Source organism: Odocoileus virginianus, chromosome 6, assembly GCF_023699985.2.
Source record: "Odocoileus virginianus isolate 20LAN1187 ecotype Illinois chromosome 6, Ovbor_1.2, whole genome shotgun sequence".
Lineage (NCBI taxonomy): Eukaryota > Metazoa > Chordata > Mammalia > Artiodactyla > Cervidae > Odocoileus > Odocoileus virginianus.
In genome coordinates this window covers 74,527,078-74,555,037 of record NC_069679.1, presented here as the reverse complement: position 1 = coordinate 74,555,037, position 27,960 = coordinate 74,527,078, and the positions used below count along the sequence as shown (strand labels likewise).

At 40.3% G+C, this 27,960-nt stretch overlaps 1 protein-coding gene across 7 annotated transcripts in view; it reads right to left on the bottom strand.

Annotated features, from left to right (window-relative positions):
- Positions 1-355: 355 nt before the first annotated feature.
- GPATCH2L (G-patch domain containing 2 like) overlaps positions 356-27,960 on the bottom strand; it is a 60,007-nt gene continuing 32,402 nt past the window's right edge. For 5 of the 7 annotated variants that reach the window (XM_020901060.2, XM_020901061.2, XM_020901065.2 and 2 more), the window contains 2 exons: positions 11,919-12,013; positions 356-5,472 (listed from right to left, as the gene is read on the bottom strand). In XM_020901060.2, the coding sequence (XP_020756719.2) occupies positions 5,312-5,472; positions 11,919-12,013 (256 nt within the window). In that variant the 3' untranslated portion in view covers positions 356-5,311. Of the gene's footprint in view, positions 5,473-9,595; positions 9,799-11,918; positions 12,014-21,676; positions 21,820-27,960 lie in introns of those variants that run through there. The other 2 variants (XM_070469669.1, XM_020901068.2) reach the window with 2 other exon arrangements.

Genomic DNA, 27,960 nt, shown 5'->3' with positions numbered 1-27,960 from the left:
TAGGTGAAATGTAAAACAAAGACGATAGGGTGTGATTAACTGGGATCACTGAAAATTGATTTTCACATGCTCTGAAGTACTGAGATTAATTCCCAACAAAAGACTACCAATAACCCAACGGGTATTTATTACACAATAGCTATGTATTAGAGGTGGGGTTTTTTTCCTTTTTTTTTTTTCGTTTTTGTGAGCCATACTTTAAAAGCTTCAGCATTATGATGCTGGAGAATACATGACATTTCCCCATGAAACTAAGATGTAATGAACAGGTATCATAAAATCATGGATAGCAGTATCTTACACAAATGTTTTACCATCAATGGCGAAAAACAACTTATCACTCACAGACTAAAAATCCACTGTTATATTTTAATCCACTTCTTAAAAAAGCTGTTTTCCATCCATCTAAAAACAGCCTTGATGGCATTTTTCTCCACATCACCCTATCTCAGTATTTTCAGATCTTTCAGGACCTTGAGGGGAAAAGTGTGGTAAATAAAGACATTTAATAGTTTCTGCAAAGAACCATACACAAAACATTTCTATACTTATAGGAGGAAAGTATAAGAGCACCTCAGAGCTTAGGGGGGATACTGGTATATTAAAACACTTCTTTCCAACTATGGCAAAGCCTGCAGTTCTAACACATCATGTGGAGTCCCCTGGAGGGCTTATAAGAGTGCTGGGCCTCACCCTCAGCTTCTGATTCTGCCAATCTGGTCGGCAAGAGAATGTGTGGGTGCTGTTGGTCTCAGGGTCCTAGCGTGCCTGCTCTAAGCGTCTCCTTCTCTTCCCCTCGCCTTCTCACTCCGGATCTTGCCAATATTCCTTTCCTTGGTGAACATCTTCAGGATCTGCCCCACTCTTCAAATACTGTGCTTGAAAAATTTATTCCCCATATTTGGCAATTTTACCTAGTGCAGTGGCAGGAAAATGTTTTCTTTGGGCCATTAAGTTTGTTTTGCTGAGCTTCTTACAAACTTTATAATCCACACTCTTCAGCCAAGATTACTCGATATCCTGTTTCTTTTCAATGTTGCTATTTGTAGGCATTTGATGTTCATCTGTTTTGTGACCGTAACGTAGATGAAGGCGTCACTGGACCACTTGTGTTCAGTGCTAACAGCAGAACCCACCAATTTCCTCACCTTCTCCCTCTGTGCCAATTTTCTAATGGCTAGAAACCCAACCTGAATGCTGTCACTGTCGGTCACTCCACTAACTGTCATGACTAGAGTGGGAGATCAGGAGATAAGGAAATACTGACAACTAAAATGGGCATTAACCAATGAAGCTGCTGACAGTAACAGCAACCTGCTTCCACGACCCCTCCCACCATCATACGAACCATGATACAGTCTATTAGCTATGCCCCAACCAGAAGGTAGACACAGCTGCCAGACAAAGTCACTCTGCTCTCATCCCAGCTCAAGGTAAGGTTCCCCAAATATACAGAATGCTGAATACGGATTCTAACACTGAGATTTTTAACCTACCCAGATCCCCAGGAAACAAAAGCTTGTGGCTCAGAATCATTTAGTAAAGTCAAAATCAAGCAAAGACTTGACATGAATCATGCATCACCAGGAGCCTTTGCCTTGAGCCGAAGTGGGGAACCCATCACACCAGCCACGACAGTGCTCACCTAGCTCCCTCACTCAACACTGTGACTTGTTCGACTCTAGAGGACTTCTGTGATAACTCTGCTCCTGTACTTGGGAGCATCAAAACTTGCTGTGCTGTGGTCTAGACTGCACTTCTGGTTCCAAAATGCAGCGATATCTCAGATTCATCCATTTGGGATTCAGAAATAGTTTAATTACCTGTCCGAGGTGTTGAGCTTCACTTAGCAAAGGATGCCATAAGCATCACAGATTAAGAATCTTTATTTCAGCTTTTGGTCATTTTGTTGCCAAAATGGCCTTTTTTGCATCCTGTCTGTACAGCCCAGCAAAACAGTGTCACCTGAAATTTCCAATTATGCTTGGTTTCTATAGAATTCAAGGCCTATTTATCAAGAACACACCACTCAACAAAGATCATACTCTGCTCCTCCAAATTTGGCACCAAAAAACACCTACTAATTTCTTCTGAATAGTTCTTACCAAAATGCAACAAAAGTTCTGATGCAAATGTTGTTCCCTTTAAAACACTGAATTTGAAGTATAATCTCAAATTTTCTTGAACCTGTAAGCAGAATTACCCTTTATGAAAGATGCTCATGCAAGTAGATAATGTCTTGACTTTCATCCATTGTGAAAAATACCCAAGACTAGGATCTAGACAGGCAGACTACATAGCATGCTGGGATAAATCAGAATCCTGAAATAAGGAAGAACTGTGGAACTCTACTTCAGTTATTACTTTTGAGCAGATCATATGTATGTGGGCTCAAAAATTATCCTCAAAGGAAGTCAAGCTATTGGGTTTTCTTCCAACAGATTACAAAACTTGATTTTGAAATTATTTTTTTGTTGAAAGGTAACAGATTTTTCTTAATTTGTAACATTACACACTTTGCTGTATAAAAAGGAAATTTAAAGTTTAAGATTCAAAATACACTTGATTCTAAGGTTAGTCCTCTGGAATGGACTCATACAAAAAACAAGCAGAGTCAGTCAGTGAGTCTTCTATCAGCATGCTCATGCAGCAGCTTTAAAGAAGGAGCACAGTTTATAACCCTGTGTTGGAAATGTACTTGTGTGCTTAATGGCTATTCTCTTAGGCAATTAATTTTCTTTCCTGCTTATTGCAGGTAGATATGGCGTTTTGGGGCTTTCTGGTAGATCAGCTGGTAAAGAATCCGCCTGCAATGCAGGAGACCCCCGGTTCAGTTCCTGAGTCGGGAAGCTCCCCTGGAGAAGGGACAGGCTGCCCACTCGAGCATTCATGGGCTCCCCTGGTAGCTCAGACAGTAAAGAATCCGGCCGCAACGCGGAAGACCTGGGTTCGATCCCTGGGTTGGGAAGATCCCCTAGAGGAGGGCATGGCAACCCACTCCAGGATTCTTGCCTGGAGAATCCCATGGACAGAGGAGCCTGGCGGGCTACAGCCCATGGGGCTGCACAGAGTCGGACACGACTGAGCGACTAAGCACAGCACAGCATGGCATTCTGGGGTGCTCCCTGCTCAAAGTAGTCAAAATATGCAGGGAAGACTGATCAAGAAAGAGGATATACAGCTTGTCTGGCATACTGTTTCAAAAATATGAGTCTCAGAGTGACTCAGTTCTATCAGTGAAAAACAAAAGATTACAACCCAGGACTAAGAAAGTCTGAAAGTCTGGGATTTTAGTCTTGGCTTGATTATGTGATTTGGGGTAAGTCACAAAGTTCTGTGACTATTCTTAACCCTATAAAATAGTAGTAATCACCTACCTTTTCATCACAGAGATATTTAAAATCTAAGTAAAGCTGTTCATATAAATTACTTTTAATCAGAGGTAAAAAGGAGAATTATTAGGTTATGTGTCATGAAGAAAAAGATGCTACCCAAACTACAGAGGTCTCAACAGGCTGCTGTCACAAGACTGATCTCTGCAGGAGCCACGGAGCTTACTGCAGAGAAAATAAAAGCATTATGTTCGTGGATTTCTCCCCCAAATCCAACAAATTCTGCTAGAGATGTGTGCCTCAGGACACTCCTGGGACTAAGTAAGGATGCACATATGACAACAGAAAGCTGCCTTCATCACTGAAAACAAGAGTAGAGCCCCTCTATAGCCAACAGACCGTGATCCCTATACTGGCACAGGTGTGGTACGGGTGCAGCCCGTGAGGCAAGGAAGGCCACGCACCGCTACAGGAGCGCCCGGGTGGCTCCCAGGGAAGCTGGGCTGGCTTGAGCACTACCCCTCACCCCGTAACCTCCACCTGCCCCTCGCTCCACCACACCCCTTGTTACGGACGACGGCCAGGTTCTCAGTCTTCAATAAAGTGCTACGGAAACTTAGCTTCCGGTCCCCCTTGCCCACTGGATTCACACCCACATCACTGACATGGACCACTGGCGAGGATGACAGTTTTCAAAGGACTACAATGGAGCAGCCCACCGTTACGTCCTGTGAGAGAAAAGAGGCACAGCTGCGCTTCCGGGAGGGGAGGCTCTGTCCCGCCAGGTGCTGGCGTGCGAGGTGCTCCAGAGCGTCACCAGAGCAGTGGGCACTTGAGAACGGCTCCTGTGTATTTCAGAGGAAAAGCACTCAATTTGTACCAAAAAAGAGCCCTTCTGCCAACCAGGTCCCGGGATGACAGATACTCTTGATGATACTTTTTTAGAAAGGGTGGCTTTTCTCCAATAGCTGTAGGCAGTCACGTATTCCTCATTTTGACAAAGGATCATCCAACTTGAGGCATGGCTGTATATATAACTCCACAGGCAGCTAAGCCGTCATAAACACGCCAGGTATAAAGCCATGTCGAAAAGACATTTTTCCTCCCCAAAGTATGACCTCAAGAAGCCATTATTATAATAGAGTATGAATTTCTGCTACAGGTTATTGACCTATAATACTAACAATAAAAGTCTCATTTAGTACACAAAGGCTTACACTGTGACATGAAGTATTTAGACACAATTCACTGACTATTTTAAAATTGCTGTATACCTAAAGGACCTTCTTCATTATACCAATCTGTGTGTATATATATAGATCCTCTTTCGGTAGAACACAGACTTTGGAGATGAGGCAACATACAATGTAGCTGCTGGCGATTCCAACAGGCCATCTAGAAAAACAGAGTAAGTTCCCAAGGCCCATGCTGCTGGTGTCTCTTCTGAGGCATCATATTAAGAACGTTCTGGATTTATCTTATTGGCACTATGCTTGAATCAAGACCAGGCTCAAAGGCAAGCTTTATCTCCTGCAAGTTAATTCCACACATAGGTCTTAACTCTGTGTTTGGAACTGACTGCAAATTTAGAACTTCCTCAAATGGTATTAAAAGCACTACACAAAAAATACACGAAGCAGTTACTGGTTTTTCAAGAAATACAAGACATATCTGCAAACATCAGCAGCTGTGTAACAGAGCTGTAGGTAACTGTCGGACAACAATAGCAATTTAACACATACAGCATCGGATGGCCTTTTTTAAAAAACTGTGGTCTCAATACTTCATAATAATAAAAAAAAGATCTGCACAACATGATTTTCTAAGAGAAAGAGTTCACTTCTTTGTGTGAAGAGGAGTCAATCCCGATGGCGAAAGGACTGGGAATGTCAATTAAGATATGCAAGACAATATAATACAAAGTCTAGTATTTGTTTCAACAACATCCAGGCAGCTCCTGGTGGGTGAAATGCTGCGGTCTAGCTGCATCCAGGGCTCTTTTCCTGCGGCATTTTAAAAAACGCGGCTGCAGCTGAGTCAGTGGCTTTCTCTGCGGCAGAGGTCCTGACCAGCCACGCAGAGTCTGGAGGTCTGGGTGCCTGTGACGCTGGTGTGGCTGACTCCACTGCATCCGTGTGAGCTGGGGTAAGCGTGTTACCATTAAAGTAAAGAGGAAAAAGTCAGAGAGAGACAAATCAGAATGAGAGCCATGTCAGCACAAAACTTTCTCAGTCCTTGTATTTTATGTCCTATTAAACCAAGCAGCTACACAGTCACATAGGGTTTCTTTTTTTTTTTTTAACCAAAAACTAAAGGCAAGATTTAAGTATGATAAGTATTTCTCTACATCAGAAAATAGGTTTAACTGAATAAATGAATAAATTCAGGAGTACAAATTCTTAATGTACTAATAACCACTTAAGAAGCATTTACGTGCCAGGAACTGTACTATATAAACACTGCATACTTAACAATCTTCTTTTTTTTTGAACTGAACATAGGTTTAATATTTAGTAGATGCACAATAGCCAAGAAATTATCATTTTTATATAGTTATTCTTCTGACCTTTTGCAAAGTTCATTAATTAACCCAATGGTACATACAATCTTATTTCTTAATGCAAACTCTTAGAAATAGGTATTGCCATCTCCATTTTTTTTGGGTCAGAAAACTGAGGCATAGAGGAAGCAGATAATTCATTCAGAGACATGGCTGTTTAAGCAGTAAGACTCAAAATCATATACTAGACTCCAAGCCCTCTGCTCTCTCTATAATGTTCCATGCCTCCAATATGACAGTGTCACCAATAAACACTGAACAGTAAGGCAAATGGTAGAAAAATTACACAGCCAGGCCATCTGTTTTTCAGCAAGGACATTAAGACATTCTGGACAGGATAACCACTGCTTGTGCAGGGCTGTCCTATTCCTTTTAGGACACCTACCCTTCTGAACCCTATCCCTGAATGCTCAAAGCATTCCCAGTCACTGTGATAAGCCAACACTGCTCCCACATTTGCAAATGCCCCCTGAGCAGAGTAGCACAAACCACCATCACTCTACTGAAAACAAATATACACTAAAATAAAGCAAAACATTAAAAATTTTCATTTTTATCCTGTCATAATAATTCTACTCCCAGGAATATAATCTAGAAAAGTAATTTTCAAATTATGGGTCACAAAACCAATGTAGTAGGTCGTGACAAATACTTTTTTTTTCTTAATGAAAAAGAACAGAAAATATCAGAGGGCACCCAAAGGTTTATTTCAGATTTTACAGGTACACCCAATATATATTCAAACATGAATTTCTTACTGTGAGTTATCAGGAAAAAAATCGAAAGCTATTACTCTATGGCACACATACAAGTTTTTTAGAGGGCAGTAGTTTTCAAACAGTTCAGAACCTCAATCCCAGCAGCAAGAAATACATATAACATCATCACCCAAATCTCTCTTTTTCATACACAAGTATGCATGCTCATTCATTCTTATACAAGTGAAAATAAATTTCATAAAAACTACCTACCATTACCACAAGGTCATCAACCATGGGGAAAAAAACTTATCTGAGAAAAACTTTTTGTGTTGGCTACAAATATATATTTTTTTATTATGGCAAAATACACATAAAATGTACCATTCTAGTAACTTCTAAACATACTCCTCAGTAGCATCAGTACATCCACACTGTTGCACAACCATCACCAACACCCATGTCCAGAACTTTTTCTTCATCCCAGATGGAAATTCTCAATTCATTAAACAATAACTCCCCATTCTCCTCCTCCCCCAGCCGTTGGCAACCACCATTTTACTTTCTGTTTCTATGAATTTGATTTGTTTCAGGTACCTCTTATAAGTGGAATCAAATAACATTCATCCTTTTGTGTCTGGCTTATTTTCCTTAACACACTGCCTTCATTCATATTGTAATGTGTGTCATAATTTCATTCTGATAATGAAAGTTTTCAGGTTGAATAATAACTTATTGAATGTATAGATCACATCTTATTTATCCATTCATCTAGTGATGAACATTTGGGTTGTTTCTACTTTTGGACTACTGTGAATAATGTTGCTATGAACACAGGTGTACATAATACCTATTTAAATCCTTGCTTTCAATTCTTTTTGGTGATATATATCCAGAAACAGAACTGCTGGATCACAGGGTAGTTTTATGTCTAAATTTTTGAGGAACCACCAGACTTTAGAGCAGCTGCACTATTTTATAATCCCACCAGCAATACACAAGGTTTCCAATTTTTCCACATTCTTCAAACAATGTATGCTGTTTTTTGTTTTTGTTTGCTTGTTTTGATAGGGCCATCATAAGAACTGAGAAATGGCCAAGAAAAACTTTTGCGTATGTTCTTCCACAGAATGTGCAATACTTTCCCCACTAGCATAAACCAGCTTAAGAATATGATTGAAATGTTTATCAAGAATGATTAACTGTAACATATTCATCATGCTCAGAAATGGAATACTATACATATGGCAATAATGAATGGATTCTGGTAGGATAAAGTGTGAATGAATCAAGAACTAGGTGAAACTTGATATGACATTCCATTTACAGAAGCTTCAAAAAATGTAAAACAATATAATGCTTAGAGATACATGTGTCTGTCAAAACTATTTGAAAACAACAAAGAATGACAAATAATTAACCAAAAATATATACCATTTGTTGCAGCATGCGATATCTTTAGTTGCAGCATGTGAGATCTTCAGTTGCAGCGTGTGAACTCTTGCAGCTGCAGTGTAAGAGATCTGGTTTCCTGACCAAGGATTGAATTCAGGCGGAGTCTCAGCCTTGGACCACCAGAAAAGTCCTGATGCTCTTTTTTGTAAAGTAGATGGTGGGTACATGGATACTTGTATTGTTTTTCTTTACACCATGTACATATTCTATAAATGTTCTTTTGCGGCCATTCAATATTTATTTTCAAAAACATTTTTAACTTAAAAAACATTTAAACCTAATTAAAAGGCATAGTGGGCAATAAGAATCTGCTCTATGACTCCTGAGACAAGGGCCAACCTAAAATGGAACTACTGAATCCAATCACAGGGTTAGAATAATATTGAGAATAACCCTGTTTTAAAGATTCTATTCACTTAATTCATACATTAAATATCTAAGGAGATTGTTCTATGTGTGGAGTACTGTTTTTTAGATGCTGGGGGTACAGCAGTGAGTAAGGCAGGTAAAACTTCCTGCCCTGGTGAATGCACTGTTAGCAATGGCTGGCCTGGTATCTGAAATCTTATACAACTAATTAACAGGTTAACTGTTGGGTACCCTTTCAAGGACACATATCCTATCCCAAGAAGGTCAAAAAAGGCTCTTGGAAGGGCCAATATAGTCAGGGCTTTTGGGACTTCCCTGGCAGTCCAGTGGTTAGGACTCTGTACTTCAGTGCAGGGAGCACAGTTGGGAAATTCAGATCCCCACCCCCCCACACACAGAAAAAAATAGTCAGGGCTCTCAACAGAACATCTTGTCATCCCAATTCTCCATCAATTAAGGCTATGTGTTTACCTTTTGAAAAAAATGGAATTTGCACACCCAAAGCTCTGATTTGTCACCGTAACGAAGAAAATCATCACAAGATAAAGAAGTCTTGCTTTCATCTGAGCTCCTTACCCTTCTTTTAACTACTTAAGTCTCTCAAATTTTCAAGAAAATAACCCTTTTTTCTTTTCCAGTTGCATTCTTTAAGAACACACACAATGGCTGGTTGACTTCAGCATGGGACAGATGGTACTGGGCATTCCCTGTTCTGGGGTATCAACCTTACAGGCAGGTTAACGCACTCACTGACTAGGGTCCAGGGTGGACCCCTGTGCACTAAGCACAAGCATGTTTCAAAGCCACAGAGGGAAGAGGAGTGGAGATGGATCTACCCAACGACCCCACGACAAGGTCCTTCTCCCTGGTCTTTGTTAACATTAATACAAAAAGACAGGAAGGCACGTTTTTCCTTTTTGTTCTTCACCTTTCTAGTCTTATTAATATCTTTAAATCCAGTCAATTTCAACTCAAAACTTTCCACTAATGGGGGAGGGGGAAAGGGAAAAGATTTGTGGCTGCATGTTTAAGAAAGAAGCTGAATTCATCACGGTGACAGGGGAGAGTGTTGGCAGAGATCTGAGCTATTTATTCTTTTAGGAAAATCCTATAAAGAATGACACAAGGAAGCCTCTATCTGCAGTCTTGTTCATCACACTGGTGAAGAGTCCGATAACAGATGTATGCAGGAGCGTGATTTAGTGCCAGGAGCTGGCCCCTGATGTGTATTAATACAGCGGCAAAGCGGAACGCACCTCTCTTCATCACTCATTTCTATAAAAGAGGTGGAATCCGAGATGGCCCGATGTTAGGCAGAGCAAGCCCATTTGTTCTACTGACTGATGGCGCAGGCTTGGGCTATGTCCTTCACCTCCATGGGGCACTCAGGTTGTGGATAGGGGAAAAAAAAAAGAAAATGTTCAGTGAAGCAGGCCTTAGTCAACAAGTGAGAGGAGCTGGGCTCAGGAGGGGAAATGTTTAAGGCTCAAGTCTTCTTAATATCTCCCAGTACACTTCCTGATTTGAATATGGAGTAAGGATTGTGAACTCTTCTCAGCAGTTCTGCTATTATCAGCAATTAAAAGCTAAAAACATGAGCTAGATATCAAGGGGGGGAAAAGAACAAAAAGATGAAAAGGGGAGACTATGTTTCACTGCTTCTATTAATTTCACAGACTGGATGAAGACCTGGGTTTTGACATGGAGTCATGGTTTGGAAGCAATCCTGTCATATACAAGACCAAACAGCTGCCGTGTTTAAGAGGGCAGCTTGAGAGTCATAGGGAAACTGGACTGATTCTTGGTCTACAATTTATCAACCATGTAACCTCAGTGACTATTTTAACCTCTCTAAGCCTCAATTTTCCTGTGTGTAAATTGGGAATTAAAAACAGCATCTCCCTTGTTAAGTTGTTTCTAGAGATTAAGTGAAATAATTCAAACAAAATGTTCAGTTCATGGCATGGACATGTGAAAACTCACTTTAAAAAAAAAGTTTCCTACAACCATCAGAACTGTGATTGAGACTGTTCATTATGAACCACTATCAAGTAGCCATCCAAACAGAAGCTTACACAGGTCAATTTCGGAGTATGCTGAAACTTACTAATAAGTTAGAGAGATAAGAGTTCCTATCTGTCTGAGGTCTACTCTTTTACTCAGGTATCAAGTGCTCTGATCTATATATTATTGGGCTGGACAAAAAGTTCGCTCGGGTTTTCCCTTAAGCTATAATGGAAAAATCTGAATGAACTTATTGGCCAACCCAGTATCTATTTTCTGAAGAGAATAAAATAATTTATGATATACTCAATTCCCTCAGAGTGAATTCACCATCAGTAAGAAAATAACCATAAGTACTTCTGATAGGTCCTACAAGCTGATATGGTTAATTTTTAACCAGACTATTGCTGCTGCTGCTGCTGCTAAGTCCCTTCAGTCGTGTCCGACTCTGTGCGACCCCATAGACGGCAGCCCACCAGGCTCCCCCGTCCCTGGGACTCTCCAGGCAAGAGCACCGGAGTGGGTTGCCATTTCCTCCTCCAATGTATGAAAGTGAAAAGTGAAAGTGAAGTCGCTCAGTCGTGTCCGACTCATAGCGACCCCATGGACTGCAGCCCACCAGGCTCCTCTGTTCATGGGATTTTCCAGGCAAGAGCACTGGAGTGGGTTGCCACTGCCTGCTCCGTTTGACCAGAGTGATTTATCCTAAAATGTATTGCAATATATAAAGTATTTCCCATGATTACTAATTACATTTAATTATCTTAACTCCAAAGAAAAATATCTACAGACATCCAATATTCTTGATGATATAAATGTATAATCATCCCCCCTTTTTCATCTAAGGCTAACATACATACAGAGCACCTAAATCAATGAATCTTTATATGTGCATATACTCATGTAATCCCCACCTAGTTCATGATATAAAGCATTTCCAGCATCGCAGAAAATTTTATGTCATCCTCTGGTCCCTATCCTATACTGAACATAACTACTATTTTGGTTTCTATAACTAATTTTGCCCAGAAAACATTTAAGTCTTAACTTGAAAACTTAATTAGAAATTTCATGAATAGAAAAATATTAGCACTCTATAGACATTAAAACAGTGATAATGTATTGTACTGTACACCAAACATGAGAGTAAATAAACCCATGTGGCTCCTTCACTACTGACTAAACTGCCACCCTATCAGGGTTTTCATTACCACACATCTAACTTCCTGTCTGCTGCAGAAGTGCAGATGACTCCAGATTGCTGATGGTGAAATAGAGGGATTCAAACTCAAGAAAGCATAAGACAGTGAAAAAGCACAGACTTTTGGGTCAGAGAGACTTTAAGCAAATTACTTTTCACATTCTCAGTTTTCCCATATAAAATGGGAATAAAATGACCTACTTTCTCATAAAGGTGAGATGAAAAGGTGTATAAAACATATAATTTAGTGCCCGACACATAGCAGGTGGTCAATAAAGGATAACTACATATATAATTACCGGCATTTGGGCTGGACAGAGACGCTGTGGCCACAGGTTTCCGTTTCCTCTTGATGTCACGTGAACATGGGGGCCCCAGGTGTATGTTTGCCTGTCTGCAGATACGAGGAAGAAAAAATACTGCTTTAACTGTGTAATTCTTATTGTAAGACATTATATTCAGCCCAGATGAAACTCCTCACCCATTACAGACATATACTAACAAAATGGGCACCACCCTTTGCCATCAAGTGTCAGTACAAGATTATTCAGAATTAATCCTAACTTATTCTTTACACACAATATATACCCATTTTAAACTTATTACCTGAATTCAGAACAGACATTCAAGATTAATTTCAATAAATATGTGCTTCATTACATGCTGGTTTTGTACAATTATTTTTCATAAAAACCACAATTGTTCTAAACTTGTTAATGAAATACTTACTCCCAAGTGGTAATATATTGAAAAGTTTAATGCTGCATGAACACAGACATTTGCATAGAACTTTAATGGCAGGTTTAACACTTCTATCAGTATACATCTGGATTTTTAATAGTGACTGTATCACAAAATAAGTTTAGTTTCTGTGATTTTTAAAAATATTAATTTATGTGCTAACAATAGGTTCCCTGAAATAAATAGTCAGCGTATTTAAAAAAGAAAAGAGCAAGAATTTCAAAGCTAGAAAAGCAAAAGATTCTCTGAAAGGCAGTGGACTTAACACTGAAATTGCTGGCAGGCAATTTTATTTAATTTTTATTTTATATTGAAGTATAGTTGATTTAATATCTGTCAAGATGGCACTCACCAGAGCAAGACCCAGTTTTACCCACAGCCAGTCACCAGGAAGCTGCTACAAGCCTCTTATCCTCATCCATCAGAGGGCATACAGAATGAAAATCACAATCACAGAAAACTAATCAAACTGATCACATGGATCACAACCTTGTCTAACTCAATGAAATTATGAGCCATGCTGTGTAGGGCCACCCAAGGCAGATGGGTCATGGTGGAGAGTTCTGACAAAACGTGGTCCACTGGAGAAGGGAATGGCAAACCACTTTAGCATTCTTGCCTTGAGAACCCCATGAACAGAATGAAAAGGTGAAAAGATGACACTTAAAGATGAACTCCCCAGGTTGGTAGATGCTCAATATGCTACTGGAGTAGAGTGGAGAAATAGCTCCAGAAGGAATGAAGAGGCTGAGCCAAAGCAAAAACAATGCCCAACTGTGGATATGTATGGTGCTGAAAGTAAAGTTCAATGCATGTTAGGTCCATGCATCAAGATAAATTGGAAGTGGTCAAACAAGAGATGGCAAGAGTGAACATCAACATTTTAGGAATCAGTGAAATAAAATGGACCAGAATGGGCAAATTTAATTCAAATGACTATTATATCTACTACTGTGGACAAGAATCCCTTAGGAAAAATGGAGTAGCCCTCACAGTCAACAAGAGTCTGAACTGCAGTACCTGGATGCAATCTCAAAAATGACAGAATGATCTCTATTCATTTTCAAGGCAAACCATTCAATATCACAGTAATCCAAGTCTATGTCCCAACCACTAATGTCAAAGAAGCTGAAGCTGAACAGTTCTGTGAAGACCTACAAGACTTTCTAGAACTAACACCAAAACAGATGTCCTTTTTCATCATGCAAAAGTAGGAAGTCAAGAGATACCTGGAGTATCAGGCAAGTTTGGTCTTGGAGTATAAAATGAAGCAGGGCAAAGGCTAATAGAGTTTTGCCAAGAGAACACACTGGTCATAGCAAACACCCTCTTCCAACAACACAAGAGAAGACTCTACACATGGACATCACAAGATGGTCAACACCGAAATCAGATTGATTATATTTTTTGCAGCCAAAGATGGAGAAGCTCTATACAGTCAGCAAAAACAAGACTGGGAACTGACTGTGGCTCAGATCATGAACTCCTTATTGCAAAATTCAGACTTAAATTGAAGAAAGTAGGAAAAACCACTAGGCCACTAAGGTATGACCTAAATCAAATCCCTTACGATTACACAGTAGTAAGTGACTAATAGATTCAGGGATTAGATCTGACAGAGTGCCTGAAGAACTATGGACAGAGGTTCATGACATTGTACAGGAGGTGGTGATCAAAACCATCCCCAAGAAAAAGAAATGCAAACAGGCAAATGACTGTCTGAGGAGGCCTTACAAATAGCTGAGAAAAGAAGAGAAGCAAAAGGCATAGGAGAAAAGGAAAGGTATACCCATCTGAATGCAGAGTTCCAAAGAACAGCAAGGAGAGATAAGAAAGCCTTCCTCAGTGATCAATGCAAAGAAATACAGGAAATCAATAAAATGGGAAAGACTAGAGACCTCTTCAAGAATATTAGACATGCTAAGGGAATATTTCATGCAAAGATGGGCACAATAAAGGACAGAAATGGAGACATAACAGAAGCAGAAGATATTAAAAAGAGGTGGCAGTAATACACAGAAGAACTATACAAAAAAGATCTTCATGACCCAGATAACCATGATGGTGTGATCACTCACGTAGAGCCAGACATTGTGGAGTATGAAGTCAAGTGGGCCTTAAGAAGCATCACTATGAACAAAGCTAGTAGAGGTGATAGAATTCCAGTTTGAGCTATTTCAAATCCTAAGAGATGACACTGTGAAAGTGTTGCAATCAATATGCCAGCAAATATGGAAAACTCAGCAGTGACCACAGGACTGAAAAGGTCAGTTTTCATTCCAATCCCAAAGAAGAGCAATGCCAAAGAATGTTCAAGCTACTGCACAATTGCACTCATTTCACATGCTAGTAAAGCAATGCTCAAAATTCTCCAAGCCAGGCTTCAACAGTACTTGAACTGAGAACTTTCAGATGTTCAACCTGGATTTAGAAAAGACAGTGGAACCAGAGATCAAACTGCCAACATCCACTGGATCATAGAAAAAGCAAGAGAATTCCAGAAAAACATCTGCTTCACTGACTATGCTAAAGCCTTCGACTATGTGGATCATAACAAACTGTGGAAAATTCTTAAAGAGACAGAACTACCAGACCACTGTACCTGCCTCCTAAGAAACCTGTATGCAGATCAGGAAGCAACAGTTAGAACTGGACATGAAACAATGCACTGGTTCCAAATTGGGAAAAGGAGTACATCAAGGCTCTATATTGTCACTCTGCTTATTTAACTTCTATGCAGAGTACATCATGTGAAATGCTCTGTTGGATGAAGCACAAGCTGGAATCAAGACTGCTGGGAGAAATATCAATAACCTCATATATGCAGATGACACCACCCTTATAGCAGAAAGTGAAGAACCAAGAAGCCTCTTGATGAGGGTGAGAGAAGAGTGAAAAAGCTGGCTTAAAACTCAACATTCAAAAAACTAAGATCATGGCATCCAGTCCCATCACTTCATGGCAAATAGATGGGGAAACAATGGAAACAATGACAAACTTCATTTTCTGGGGCTGCAAAATCACTGCAGATGGTGACTGCAATCATGGAATTAAGACACTCGCTTCCTGGAAGAAAAGCTAAGACAAACCTAGACACTGTATTAAAAAGCAGAGACACTACTTTGGCAACAAAGGTCCATATAGTCAAAGCTATGCTTTTTCCAATAGTCATGTATGGATGTGAGAGTTAGACCATAAAGAAGGCTGAATGCCAAAGAACTGATGCTTTTGAATTGTGGTGTTGGAGAAGACTCTTGAGAGTCGCATGGACTGCAAGGAGATCAAACCAGTCAATCCTAAAGGAAGTCAACCCTGAATATTCATTGGAAGGACTGGTGCTGAAGTTCCAATAATTTGGCTACCTGATGCAAAGAGCCGACTCATTTGAAAAGACCCTGATGCTGGGAAAGATTGAAGGCAGCAGCAGAAGGGGACGACAGAGGATATGTTGGATGGCATCAGTGACTCAATATACGTTAAGTTTGAGCAAGCTCTGGGTGATAATGAAGGACAGGGTAGCCTAGTGTGCTGCAGTCCATGGGGTTGCAAACAGTTGGACACGACTGAGTGACTGAACAATAAATAGCTGATTTACAGTATTGTGTTAATTTCAGGTGTACAGCAAAGTGATTCAGTTATACATATACACATAGCCATTCTTTTTATTTTTTCCATATAGCTTATTACAGAATATTGAGTTCTTTGTGCTATACAGTAGGTCCTTGTTGATTATTTTATATATAGTAATGTTCACATGTCAATCCCAAACTCTTAAATTTATCCCTCCCCCCAACCTTTCCCCTCTGGTAACAGTAAGTTTGTTTTCTATGTCTGTGAGTCATTTCTGTTTCATAAGTATAGTTCATTTCTATTGTATTTTAGAGTCCACATAAGCGATATCATGTATCTGTCTTTTTCTGACTTACTTGACTCAGTCTGATAATCTCTAGGCCTATCCATGTTGCTGCAAATGGCATTATTTCATTTTTTATGGCTCAGTAATACTCCATTGTGTGTGTGTGTGTGTGTGTGTGTGTGTGTGTGTGTGTGTAGTACACATGTATTTTCTTTATCCATTCCTCTGTCGATATGCATTTAGGTTGCTTCCATGTCTTGGCTATTGTAAATAGTGCTGCAATGAACACTGAGGTGCATGTATCTTTTTGAATTACTGTTTTCTGCAGATATATGCCCAGGAATGGGACTGCTGGAACATATGGTAATTCTATTTTTAGTTTTCTGAGAAACCTCCATTCTGTTTTCCAGTGGCTGCACCAAGTTACATTCCCAACAGTGTGAGAAGTTCCCCTTTTCTGTACACCCTCTCCAGCATTTGTTATCTGTACACTTTCTAATGATAGGCATTCTGGCTGGTGTGAGGTGGTATTTCACTGTAGTTTCAATTTGCATTTCTCTAAGTATTAGTGATATTGAGCATCTTTTCATATGCTTTTTGGCCATCTGTATGTCTTATTTAGAAAAATATCTATTTAGATCTTCTGCTAATTTTTTGACTGGGTTGTTTATTTTTTTGATATTGAGCTGCATGAGCTGTTTGTATATTTTGGAGATTAACTGCTTGTTGGTCACTTCACTTGCAAATATCTTCTCCCATTCTATGGGCTGTCTTTTCATTCTGTTTATGGTTCCCTATGCTATGCAAAAGCTTTTAAGTTGAATTAGGTTCCACCTGTTTATTTTTTATTTTATTTTCATTACTCAAGGAGGTGGACCCAAAAATATATTGGTGTGATTTAAGTCAGAGTTTTCTGACTATGTTTTTCTCAGGGTTTTAGAGCATCTGGCCTTACATTTAGGTTTATAATCCATTTTGAGTTTTTTTGTGTGTATGGTGTTAGAGGATGTTCTAATGGTACACGTAGCTGTCTAGCTTTCCCAGCACAACTTGTGGAAGAGACTGTCTTTTCTCCATCGTATATTCCTGCCTCCTTTTATCGCAGATTGATCATAGATGTGTGGATTCATTTCTGGGCTTTTTATCCTGTTCCACTGATGTATATTTCTGTTTTTGTGCCAGTACCAATACTGTTTTAATGAGTGTAGCTTTGTAGTAGAGTATGCAGTCAGGGAACCCAATTCCTTCAGCACTCTTCAGGATGGCTTTGGCTACTTGGGGTCTTCTGTATTTCCATACAAATTAAAATTTTTTGTCCTAGTTCTGTGAAAATGCCATTGGTAATTTGATAGGGATTGCATTGAATCTACAGACTGCTTTGGGTAGTACAGTATTTTGACAATATTGATTCTTAAGAACATTGTATATCTTTCCATATGTTGTGTGCTCATCAGTATCTTACAGTTTTCAGAGTACAGGTCTTTTGTCTCCTTAGGTAGGTTTATTCAGAAGTATTTTCTTTTTGATGTGATGGTAAATGGGACTGTTCCCTTAGTTTCTCTTTCTAGTCTTCTGTTGTTAGTATATAGAAATTCAAGAAATTTCTGTGTATTAATTTTGTATCCTGCAACTTTACTGAATTCCCTGATGAGTTCTAGTAGTTTTCTGGTAGCATCTTTAGAATTTTCTATGTATAGTATATGTCATTTCCAATTTGGATTCCTTTCATTACTTTTTCTTCTCTGATTGCCATGGCTAGGATGCTGGTATGCTATTTTAGTTCCCTGCTTCCTCCTTCCTCTCAACCTAGACAGATCCTACCCCTGATTAAGGACCAAGCTGAGTGAGTCTCACATCTGCACACAGCTTTCCTTGAACATTCTAGGCCTTATCGCCCATTAATCATTATTTAACTGGTGTATATGTATCTGGTTTCTCTAAAGAGGCTCGTCCTTGAGAACAAGGACCACATTTACATTTCTTTCATAATCTTCCAGTGACCTACCAACTTCAGCACAAGGCACATAGCTGACTCCCACCCACTAAGTATCTGTTGACTAAAACGGATGTGAATGAATAAAAGTTTTAAAAACAAAAATCCTCAATTGTACACTTACGGGGGATTCAAATGGCAAATTCTTTTTTAGCCATGCCATACAGTTTGCAGGATCTTAGTCCCCTGACCAGGGATCAAACTTTGGCCTAAGGCAGTGAAAGCAGTCGGTCCTAACCACTGGACCACCAGGGTATTCCCTAAGATGGTAAATTTTATGTTATGATATTTTAATACAACTTTAAAAACACCGCCAGAGTACAAAGCATATACTAAAGACTCTTGAATTCCTAATTGGTATGAATAGGTAGTCCTAGCTGGGGAATCAAGTCTCACAGCTTAATAGCCTTAAAAATGAAACCTCAGTCAAATCTAAGAGAATCTAGTTAGCACAGCAACAAGACTACTGTTGAATAGGCAAATTTTCCTATTCAGAGGTCCCCAATCTGGCAACTTCCACAGTTTAAAAGCATATGGGGATGTGCACCCACATGCTTCCCTCTCACCCTCACATACACACATATACTCTCTCTCTTTAAATAGCAAAAGCTTAAAGAGTCAATTCAATTTATAAACAAGAAAAAATAAGAATTTGACTGAAATCATAAGAAATATTTTAGAATGCAAAGAATACTACAAAAGGCAGATATTTACAATATAAAGCCTATGGTCCAAAAAATTCCACCTAAGTCTCCTTTTATTGATCATTCGCATGTATATGGCAAAAGACTGTAAGTTAGGTACTCCATGAATAGTTAATTCTGAAATCCCAAGTGAAATGTAAGCATAAATGTGTAAAATAGTGGAAATGATCCATTTTTTATACCTTACAGAGTTCTGGGAATAAGTCTAAATCAGCATGCTGATTTAATAATAAGAAACATATAAGACAGAATGTCAGAGGTAGACAGGTCTAAATGTAGAGGTATTAATTGCCTTTGAAGTCAAAGACACAGGCAGAAAAGAAAGTGACACTACAAATCTTGTTTCTCCTCAAAACAGAGAAATGTACAGAATAGCGCTTCCATCTTCTCCACAAGCAAGGTGCTTGAGTAAATACTATCCAAGCCCTTTGTTCTAGTTCAATCAAAAGTGAAAGTGAAAGTTGCTCAGTCTTGTCTGACTCTTTGCGACCCCCATGGATAGCCCATGGACTTCTCCAGGCCAGAATACTGGAGAGGATTGCTGTTCCCTTCTCCAGGGGATGTTCCCAACCCAGGGATTGAACCCAAGTCTCTTGCATTGCGGGCGGATTCTTTACCAGCTGAGCCACCAGGGAAACCCAGCTCAATCATGCTTCTCCTAAAGACCGAGAGAAAGAGAAAGTCAAGCAAAGGGTAACAGTTTACAGCCATGCTCCTTTCTTCTTTACCTTAAGCTCACTAAAGGACTCTTTAAAATGTTTCAGATTAAACATTAACCCCATTTCTTCAAACTAAACTATGTTACTGGACATCAAGACAGTGGCTACCCTTGAGCTGTGGATAGTGGAGGAAAAGGGACCGCGACCAGTAAAGGCTCCAAGGAACTTGTGGGATTCTTTCTGGGAATGTTCCATTTCTGGATCTAGATGCTGGGTTACTTGGATATGGCTTCATGAAAATTCATCAGGTGTGTATTTCTTTGTACACTTCTCTGTACATATATTATCCATCAGTAAAAAGTTTAATTAAAAACTATTGCTTCTTCAAGGTCAATGTTTATGAAATGCTAAGTTTTGACAGATATAAAATAACAAGCATAAGAAAAACACTCAAAGGGGTTTTAAGGTAGTAATTTTCAAAGTATCAACATGAGCTAAACAAAACAAACACTGCCTTTTATTTACATATCATCCATCATTTCACAGCTCTGCGTGCTTGATACATGTCAGGAAGGTGGCTGAGGGCACATATTACCACTCTTTATGGACCCAGTCAGTAATATTTGCCCCACATTTTCAAGGAATGACACATTTTGGAATAAAAATGTTTACATTTTAAACCACTTTAAATGGAAATGTGATGGGTTTTTTTAATGCTTATTTTAGTAAAATTAAAATAAGTATTACTTGCCTACGGTTCTACACACAGGTATCCACTGCACTATATAGTGCAACATTCTGAGGAGGCTGCTGTGTGCTCAAGGTGGTCCTTGCACCACCTGCCCCCTGGGCCGTGCTTCCTGGATCCCCCACTGGTCTCTGCTCAGTGATGTTGAGAGCTTCAGGGTTAACTGTCCCTACATTAAATGACTTGCTACTGCTAAAGTCTTCAGCCTGTCACTTCTCTGCAGTAAACAGTCTACTTCTACCATCCCATTCCCACTCCTAATTGTTACATCTTCAAAATTCATAAATTCCTCTTAGGAAAGAACTGGAGGCTTTCTGAAACCAGATAACACATTTAAATCGATAACATTATTTTGTCATAAAAGTAGGTAGTTCTGTGTGGACTATTTCCTTCCTACTCAGGAGGGGAGTTTTGCTCCTTTCACTGTTCACTGAGTTACTACGTGGTGGGGGAGATGATATGGTGGTGAACAAAACAGTCTCTTCCCTAACGGGCTGTATAGCCTGGGCCCACTTCCAGAAGCACAGCTTTCCCAGTCACAGAACCTGTATAGAAAGGAACTGAGGCAGGCCTAAAGAGACGTCACGCTCAGTCCTAAAATTCGGGTTAGCGCTCCTTCCCTCTTAGAACATTTCTCTTAAGACCATTTCCAGGCTGGAGAGTTACTTCGTAAGAGGCAGAATAACTTCACAACCGAGGGCTGAGTAACAACGAATACCGTGTTGTTTTCACTCTGACAATGTCGCTGTCTCCTAAGACAGAAACTGAAAAGGACACCACACAGCTGAGGAGGCGTCACAAAGGACTGGGCAACAGTCCCTCCTCGCTGGCTCACAGACCCCGATCCGCACCCACTGAGCGGCAGCAAATGTACCTAGGTTTCTTCTTCTTTAAACTCTTTTTTTTTTTCTTTTAAAGAGCACTACAAGTTGCTCTTGTGTGGTGAACCACGTACTGTGTGAGGAGGGAGGGGATCTTTCAATTATGCAGAGGCAAAAAAAAGCTAAGTACTAGTTAAGCTAAAGCCACCACCAAGTTAAAACTCCCTTCTCAACTGAAGTGTCATATGGTTAACAGAATCATGTAAGGAGCTTTTGCAAAATACACATCTCCCACCATGCAGGGATGGAAGAAGAATCTGTAATATGTTTATTTTGAAATTCTACCTCAGGTAATTCTGATAAGCTTCTACCTACTGTGAAAATTACTGAGCTTAAAAAAAAAAAAAACTCTCAAGGCCAAGCTAGTCCATAAAACAGATCTAAATATTTAACTTAAAGAATAACAGAATGACTAAATGAATATAAATGTAGATGAAAAATATATTTATTATTCCCCAGTATGCAAGCAATTAACCCAGAGAAAAGACAGGCTACGCTCGTTCTGTTTCGTCTGATCTGGGCCTCAGTATTCTTCGGGCACTACTTCTTTCACAGCATGAGTGCTGGGTCAGTACTTCTCCTAAAAGCATCACATTCAGCAGCATTTGCTGAAAAGATCTGGGAGTGGTGGGGGTGGAATGAACATTAAAGACATTAAATACACTCTTTAAAAATTCTTACTTCAGGAAAAAAATCACTAAATTCACATTGTAACTGTGAAGGTGAATGCTAAAGATTAAAAATTAATTGAAAGAGTATTCTGTATATTCACACGTAAACACAACACATCTATTTTATTTTTTACTGCAGGTAACTAAAAAGATCAGGTGAGTTGTTAAAACTGCAGTGTTACTTAGGAAACTGGGCAGGTCACTATGTCCTTGGGGCAGGAATGTACTTTTAGGGGAAGAAAAACTTACTTTGAGAAATACATGCATGTTTAATAGAACCAATGTTGGCAAAAAATAAATAACTGAAGTGACTGCTTTAGATTTAGAACAAAGATGTTTAAAGTCATTCCTAAGGAAAGAAAACAGTCTTCTTCTGTCAACAGCAAGCTAATTTTTAAGGAATGGTTCACCTTCAAAAAGCACTCATTTTTAAAATTCATTGAAAAGTTCATGTTTTGGTATGAAATAAAAATAAAATTTATTTTAAAGAGATATTTATTTGCTGTACTTTTCCTTTAAAACACACAAATAAGTAACACCAGGAAAAAACTATTGATATTTCTAAAGACCAAAGGTCACATACATCATATATTCCAATTATTCTCCTTAATTACTAATCTATTCACCTCAATTATTTTTAACAAAAATTTATGAGGCCTACACTGTGCTGGGTGCAGAGGTTATACACAAAATGACTGAGCCAGGGGCCCATCCACCAGGAGCTCACAACAGAGGCAAGGCGGCCGATGCATAAAGAGCTAACAGGTGATACAAGACACAGAGCTGTAATCCAAGAGCAAGGAAAGTGAGAGAGGAGAATGACCGAAAAGAGGATTAACCCTGAGGAGCACAGATCCCTTCCCTCACGTGTGATTTTACCTTCAGGGCTAGGTGACATTTACTAAATACCCAGTCAGGGAGATTATCTTCACAGACTTGCACATATGACAGGACCCAGGCCCATGACACTGGAAACAGGAGTGTTGTAGGGAGGAGAGAACCACCTCCCGATCAGAGGACACAAAGGAGGTTTTAGGAAGAGACCCTGGCAACCTCACTCGTGTTTTCACTCAAACCAAACCCTCAGCAGTTTGTGACAAACTGCTCGCCAGCACCGGAACATTCTCTGTAATCCACTTACTTGCCTTTGCTGGGCAAAGGCTGGCATATCATGAAGCTGTCTCATGCCACCCACAGGAACAGAACAGTTCCATATCCATTGGAAGGACGGGTATATTACAGTAGCAAAATGAGAGAGAGAAAATGCTTTCATCATTCCATACCTGGCAGTAAGATGCGAGCTGGCTGAGAGCTGCTATAAACAAGACTGTCCAACGGAGGACAGAAGATTCCAGAACTGTGCACTACAGAATGGGAAGTTCCGGTAGGAGTGGGCTGCCTTATGGACAATATTACAGCACAAACATTTCCTAACACAAGACTGAAACCAAGCACTAAAGAGGTGAGCAGAGCTGCTGTGCATCACAGCATCCCCAGCAGACAGAGGACTAATAAAAGGTTCTTTCCCCCAAGCCCTGAGGTAAAACCTGAGGCTGTTTACTATGGCTCCAAAGGTCAAAATTAATAGCATGAATTGAGTCTTCTTTTTGCTCTTTGAAACTCCTTGTCAAGTGGCACAGCCAGCTGGGCACACAACTCTGATATGCAGATCACAGCGTTTGTGACCAGATAAAATGAATTACAATGAGTACAGCCCATCATATTTCAACTAACAGGAAGGTCTCTCTCTTTTTCACCCAAGTACTGTCCAAATGTCTTCTCTTATAGCCCACTTGGGGTCATTTTAAACACCTCAAGAATCTATACTAAATACTCATTAGCAAATGACTCTGGAAGCCAACTCAAGGTTTGTAAAACTGCAGTTATCCTTAGAACAGGGTAGTGTAGTTAACTATACAACAAAAATAAGTATTAGCTACCAGTATGCTAAATATTCAAGTATACTATTTCATTTTGATCCCCACTAGCCCCCAAAATAATGATATTTTCATTTTTAAGGTGAGGAAATTGAAGTATGGGGAGGTTAATTCTTTTGCTCAGGTAAAAGCCAAGACTCTTACCTAAGTCTGCCTCAAACTAATATGAGATTAAAAACTTAAAAGAAGGAATAAAAGAAGTGGTGATATACTACGAAGTGATCACCCAAAATAGAGGAAAGATCAGGAAAGTTGAAGAAACTCAAAACTGCCGCAAGATATTCAAAAACTACAACTGGCGACTTGTGCATCATACAAAGAGATGTAGCAATTTATAAGTTCCAGTTATGGTTCTCTAAGACAATAATGGTTTAAAAAAAAAAAAACAACTACCTTTCAATCAATAGATCTCTCATTTTGGAAAAAGCTGCCTACAGCACTAGTTCCTTATTACCATTCTGGGACTGTGTCCTTGACAGCAATGCCAGCGCTTCTACCAGAACACCAATCACACCATCTGCTGTCTGAGCAGCAGCAATTCTTAACACCGGCACCCGGTCTTACTACTTTAATAGCAACAGCCCAATACCAGCAACCAAAACAACCAAACCCAAACAGCTGGCTTACGAATTTTATCCATATATAGCCTGCCCATGATCCAGCTACCCACACACCCACCCACCAGCTCTGCCCATTTGCCCACCACTATGAGCTGGGCACTGTGCTGGACACGACTGCTCTTCTCCCCACCTGCAGCAGTTCTCCAACGGTAAGAGAAGCCCAGCATTGTCCCTTCCATACAGAACTGTGCTCACAACACCCAAGCACAGGCCAATTATGAAATGGGCTTTCCTGTTAAGTAAATTACAAAGCACCAGTCATAAAACCATATGCATTTAGGGCAACAGCTCCCAACCCTGGCTGCATGTTACAGATACCTGGGAGCTTCAAAATACTGCCAATGCCTGGGCCTCATCCCAGGCCAATTAAATCAGAACCGTGCGAAGTTGGGGATCAGCCTGAATATACTTGTTTTTTTTTTTTAAAGCTTCTCCTGTGATTCAAAAGTACAGCCAGGGTTGAAAACCAGCAAACTTCAGTATTTTTAGGATGGTATTTCTGAACACCTCTTAGCCCACAAATGAGTTAGGTGGTATGAACACCACAAAGGTTCGCGCTCACTGCACCCGCCATCTGGGCGGTATTGAGATGACACGTTGATCAAATGTTCTCTTAAAATCAAGTCCCCATTATGTCTGTTTATGGCAATGGAATGCTAAACAAGAGAGTACCTTGAGGTCACTCACCGCCCCCCAGCGGCCCCAAGCCTCACTTGGAGAAGGCTCTTGCAGTGAGGTGTTTGAGGAACCCTCCCTCTCTCGCAGCTGAGGGTTTGTGGGGGGGGAGTTGAACTGGTCCCATCCAGGCAGGAAGCAACCTCAGCTCAGTAACCCAACAGGAGGAAACCTTCACAGTTCAGGCATGATTATCAAACTCTTTGTGCTCTTACAGGAGAGTAATTATAGGCATGTGAAAAAAGGGAAGCACTCCCCGAGGAACTCTTCCTCACATGCTTCCCAAGAGGCAGTAGGGCCATTAAAAATTCCATGATGAAGAGGAAAAACAGCCTGGGAACAGCCAGGAGGCAATACAGCAAATTAATACACCAGGCCTCCTCGGGGAAAGCAGTGATAAAACAGGAAACACTTCTCTCTTCGCAAAATAAAATTATACCGCTAATGATAACATAGTCACCACACACACACGCACAAATCGTTCTAATGATGGGTGTGAAATTCCCAATGCTGCCCAGATGCTTTGAAAGGAATCTTTATGGCAAATAAAATGGAACAAGACAAAATTTCCATTCAAAACAGTTTTTAATATGGCCATTCACCTGCTCCTTCCCTAATACCACTGCTCTTTAACAGTCCTTCCCTAGGTGCCAGGTTTTGTTAAATGGTCCACTCTTTGCAAAGCCCACCATCCACTTCTGAACCCAACTGCATCCGTCAGCCACACTGGAGCTAGACTGCTCCTTCTCTGCTGACCCCTTGCTGGGCAGGGACCTCGCTGTTAAGGAAAACAGGGAGCCCCGAGGTAAGCGTCTCATCACCCACATTTCCTAAAACCTGTGGAGGTCACTTGTGCTGACCATTTCCCACAGATCGGGGGTTCCCAAACTTTACTGCTCATGTGCCCTTATCAGTAAAAAATCTGAACAGTCCTTATATATGTAATACATACACATAAAACAACAATATGTGCTGCTAGACTAATATATGTATAACTTAAAGGATAAGATAATAAATAAATGTAAGTTTAAAAATGTTCTTCCCTTGCCCCAAAGAACCTTCATGTTTGCAACCCCACTTTGTATCCACTGCCCCAGGAATGATGTCAGGCAGGACAAGGATGAGCTGTAAGCATCCACACTCTCTCATCCAGCTTTCAGCAATAGTCTGAAGCAATAAGCACTATCTCCACAGAGCTGAGTGCACCAGAAACACAGCCTCGGCTTCCTTACGTTTCCAAGTCTGGCCACAAGCACGGCCAGTAAGAGAACAAAGATAATGATGTGGATAATGAGACACACAAAGAAACATGAAGCTCACACCCACTCCAACTAGGACGAGGCCTTAAAGGCAATAGGAAACCTGACAAAAGTGTGGATATATCAATCTCAACGCAGCTCAAGGCAGCAGAAGTAAGGGGAGGAGGACAAATAATTCACCTTCAGTATCTGACATGACACAGTGTTACTCATATAGTCTTCCTAAAGAGCACACATGGACATTATTTTATTTTGTATTAAGACAAGTAGCTGGAGGACTGCTTTCCTATGAAATGCAACTTCATTTTCCAAGACAGCCTGAGCACTACCACCTCTAAGAAAAGCTCCCTGAGCCTGAGTTAGGAGCTGCTCTTCTAAGTTTCTATCACTCCGGTGCACACATTTAGGTACCTGTCTGTCATTCCTAACTGTACTTGTCCATTTCCACATCTGACCCTCCCATGAGGATATAAGCTCCTTTAGGATAGTACTAAATATCTAAACAAAGTAACTGGCACATAGTAAAGTGAAAGGAAGTCAAAGTGTTAGTCACTCAGTTGTGACTGACTCTTTGAGAACCCAGGGACTGTAGCCCACCAGGCTCCTCTGTCCGTGGGATTTTCCAGGCAAGGATACTGGAGTGGGTTGCCATTCCCTTCCCCCAGGGAATCTGTCCCACCCAGCGACTGAACCTGGATCTCCTGCACTGCAGGCAGATTCTTTGCCATCTGAGCCACTAATGAAGGCTTCCCAGGAAGGCACATAGTAAGGAGTCAGCAAATGATGAATGAATGATGGCTAAATAGCATGCGACTAAGAAAAGGCATTACAGTAGTTTACTAATATCCTCTAATTTTCCAAGCTTTTACTTAACACCATGCGTGACAGTCTCTCTTTTCAAAAGATTTTTCCTACTGAAATACTACTTTTCCAGTAGAAGGTCAGGCAGGCGGTTATAGTGCAGAGTTCATTATTACAGGCCATAGCAAATATCCTAAGTATATCCATGAAAAAAATAATTTCTTTGTGCAGCCTGCCCCCCAAATCTATGAATATATCTGCTTAACAATGTGTTAGGAAGAATTAAGAAAAAAAAAAACCACTGGAACCTTGGAAAGAAACTCTTCATGCCACGAGAAATAATAAAGTTCTATGGTTCAGCCTATGAGCTGCTCCGTGTGCGCAATAACCCACTAGGGCATGCCATCACAGAAACCATATTTACTTTGCATTTCACCCAACTTGAGAGAATGTATATTCAGAGGCACTGATTTCATTCTGCTATGCAAGTGCAGGATTTATCCTGACAAATTCATACTGAATGCCCCGTAAGCGCCAGACACCGTGTTAGGCGTGGGGGACGGACTTATCAGGGAACAAGACAAGGTCCAGGCACTCTGAAGCTTAGAGTCTAGTGAGAGACAAGGGGAAAAGTAAGAAAAACAAAACAACAATAAAGTCATTACAGATTGTAATTACAGCTCTGAAGGAAAGAGAGAGATAACGAGCAGTGAGAGGTACAGGCAGGCGCTTTCACACAGGATAGCCCGAGGGGGTCCTCCCAGAGGAGCTGGCCCCAGCTGCGGTGAGAAAGAGC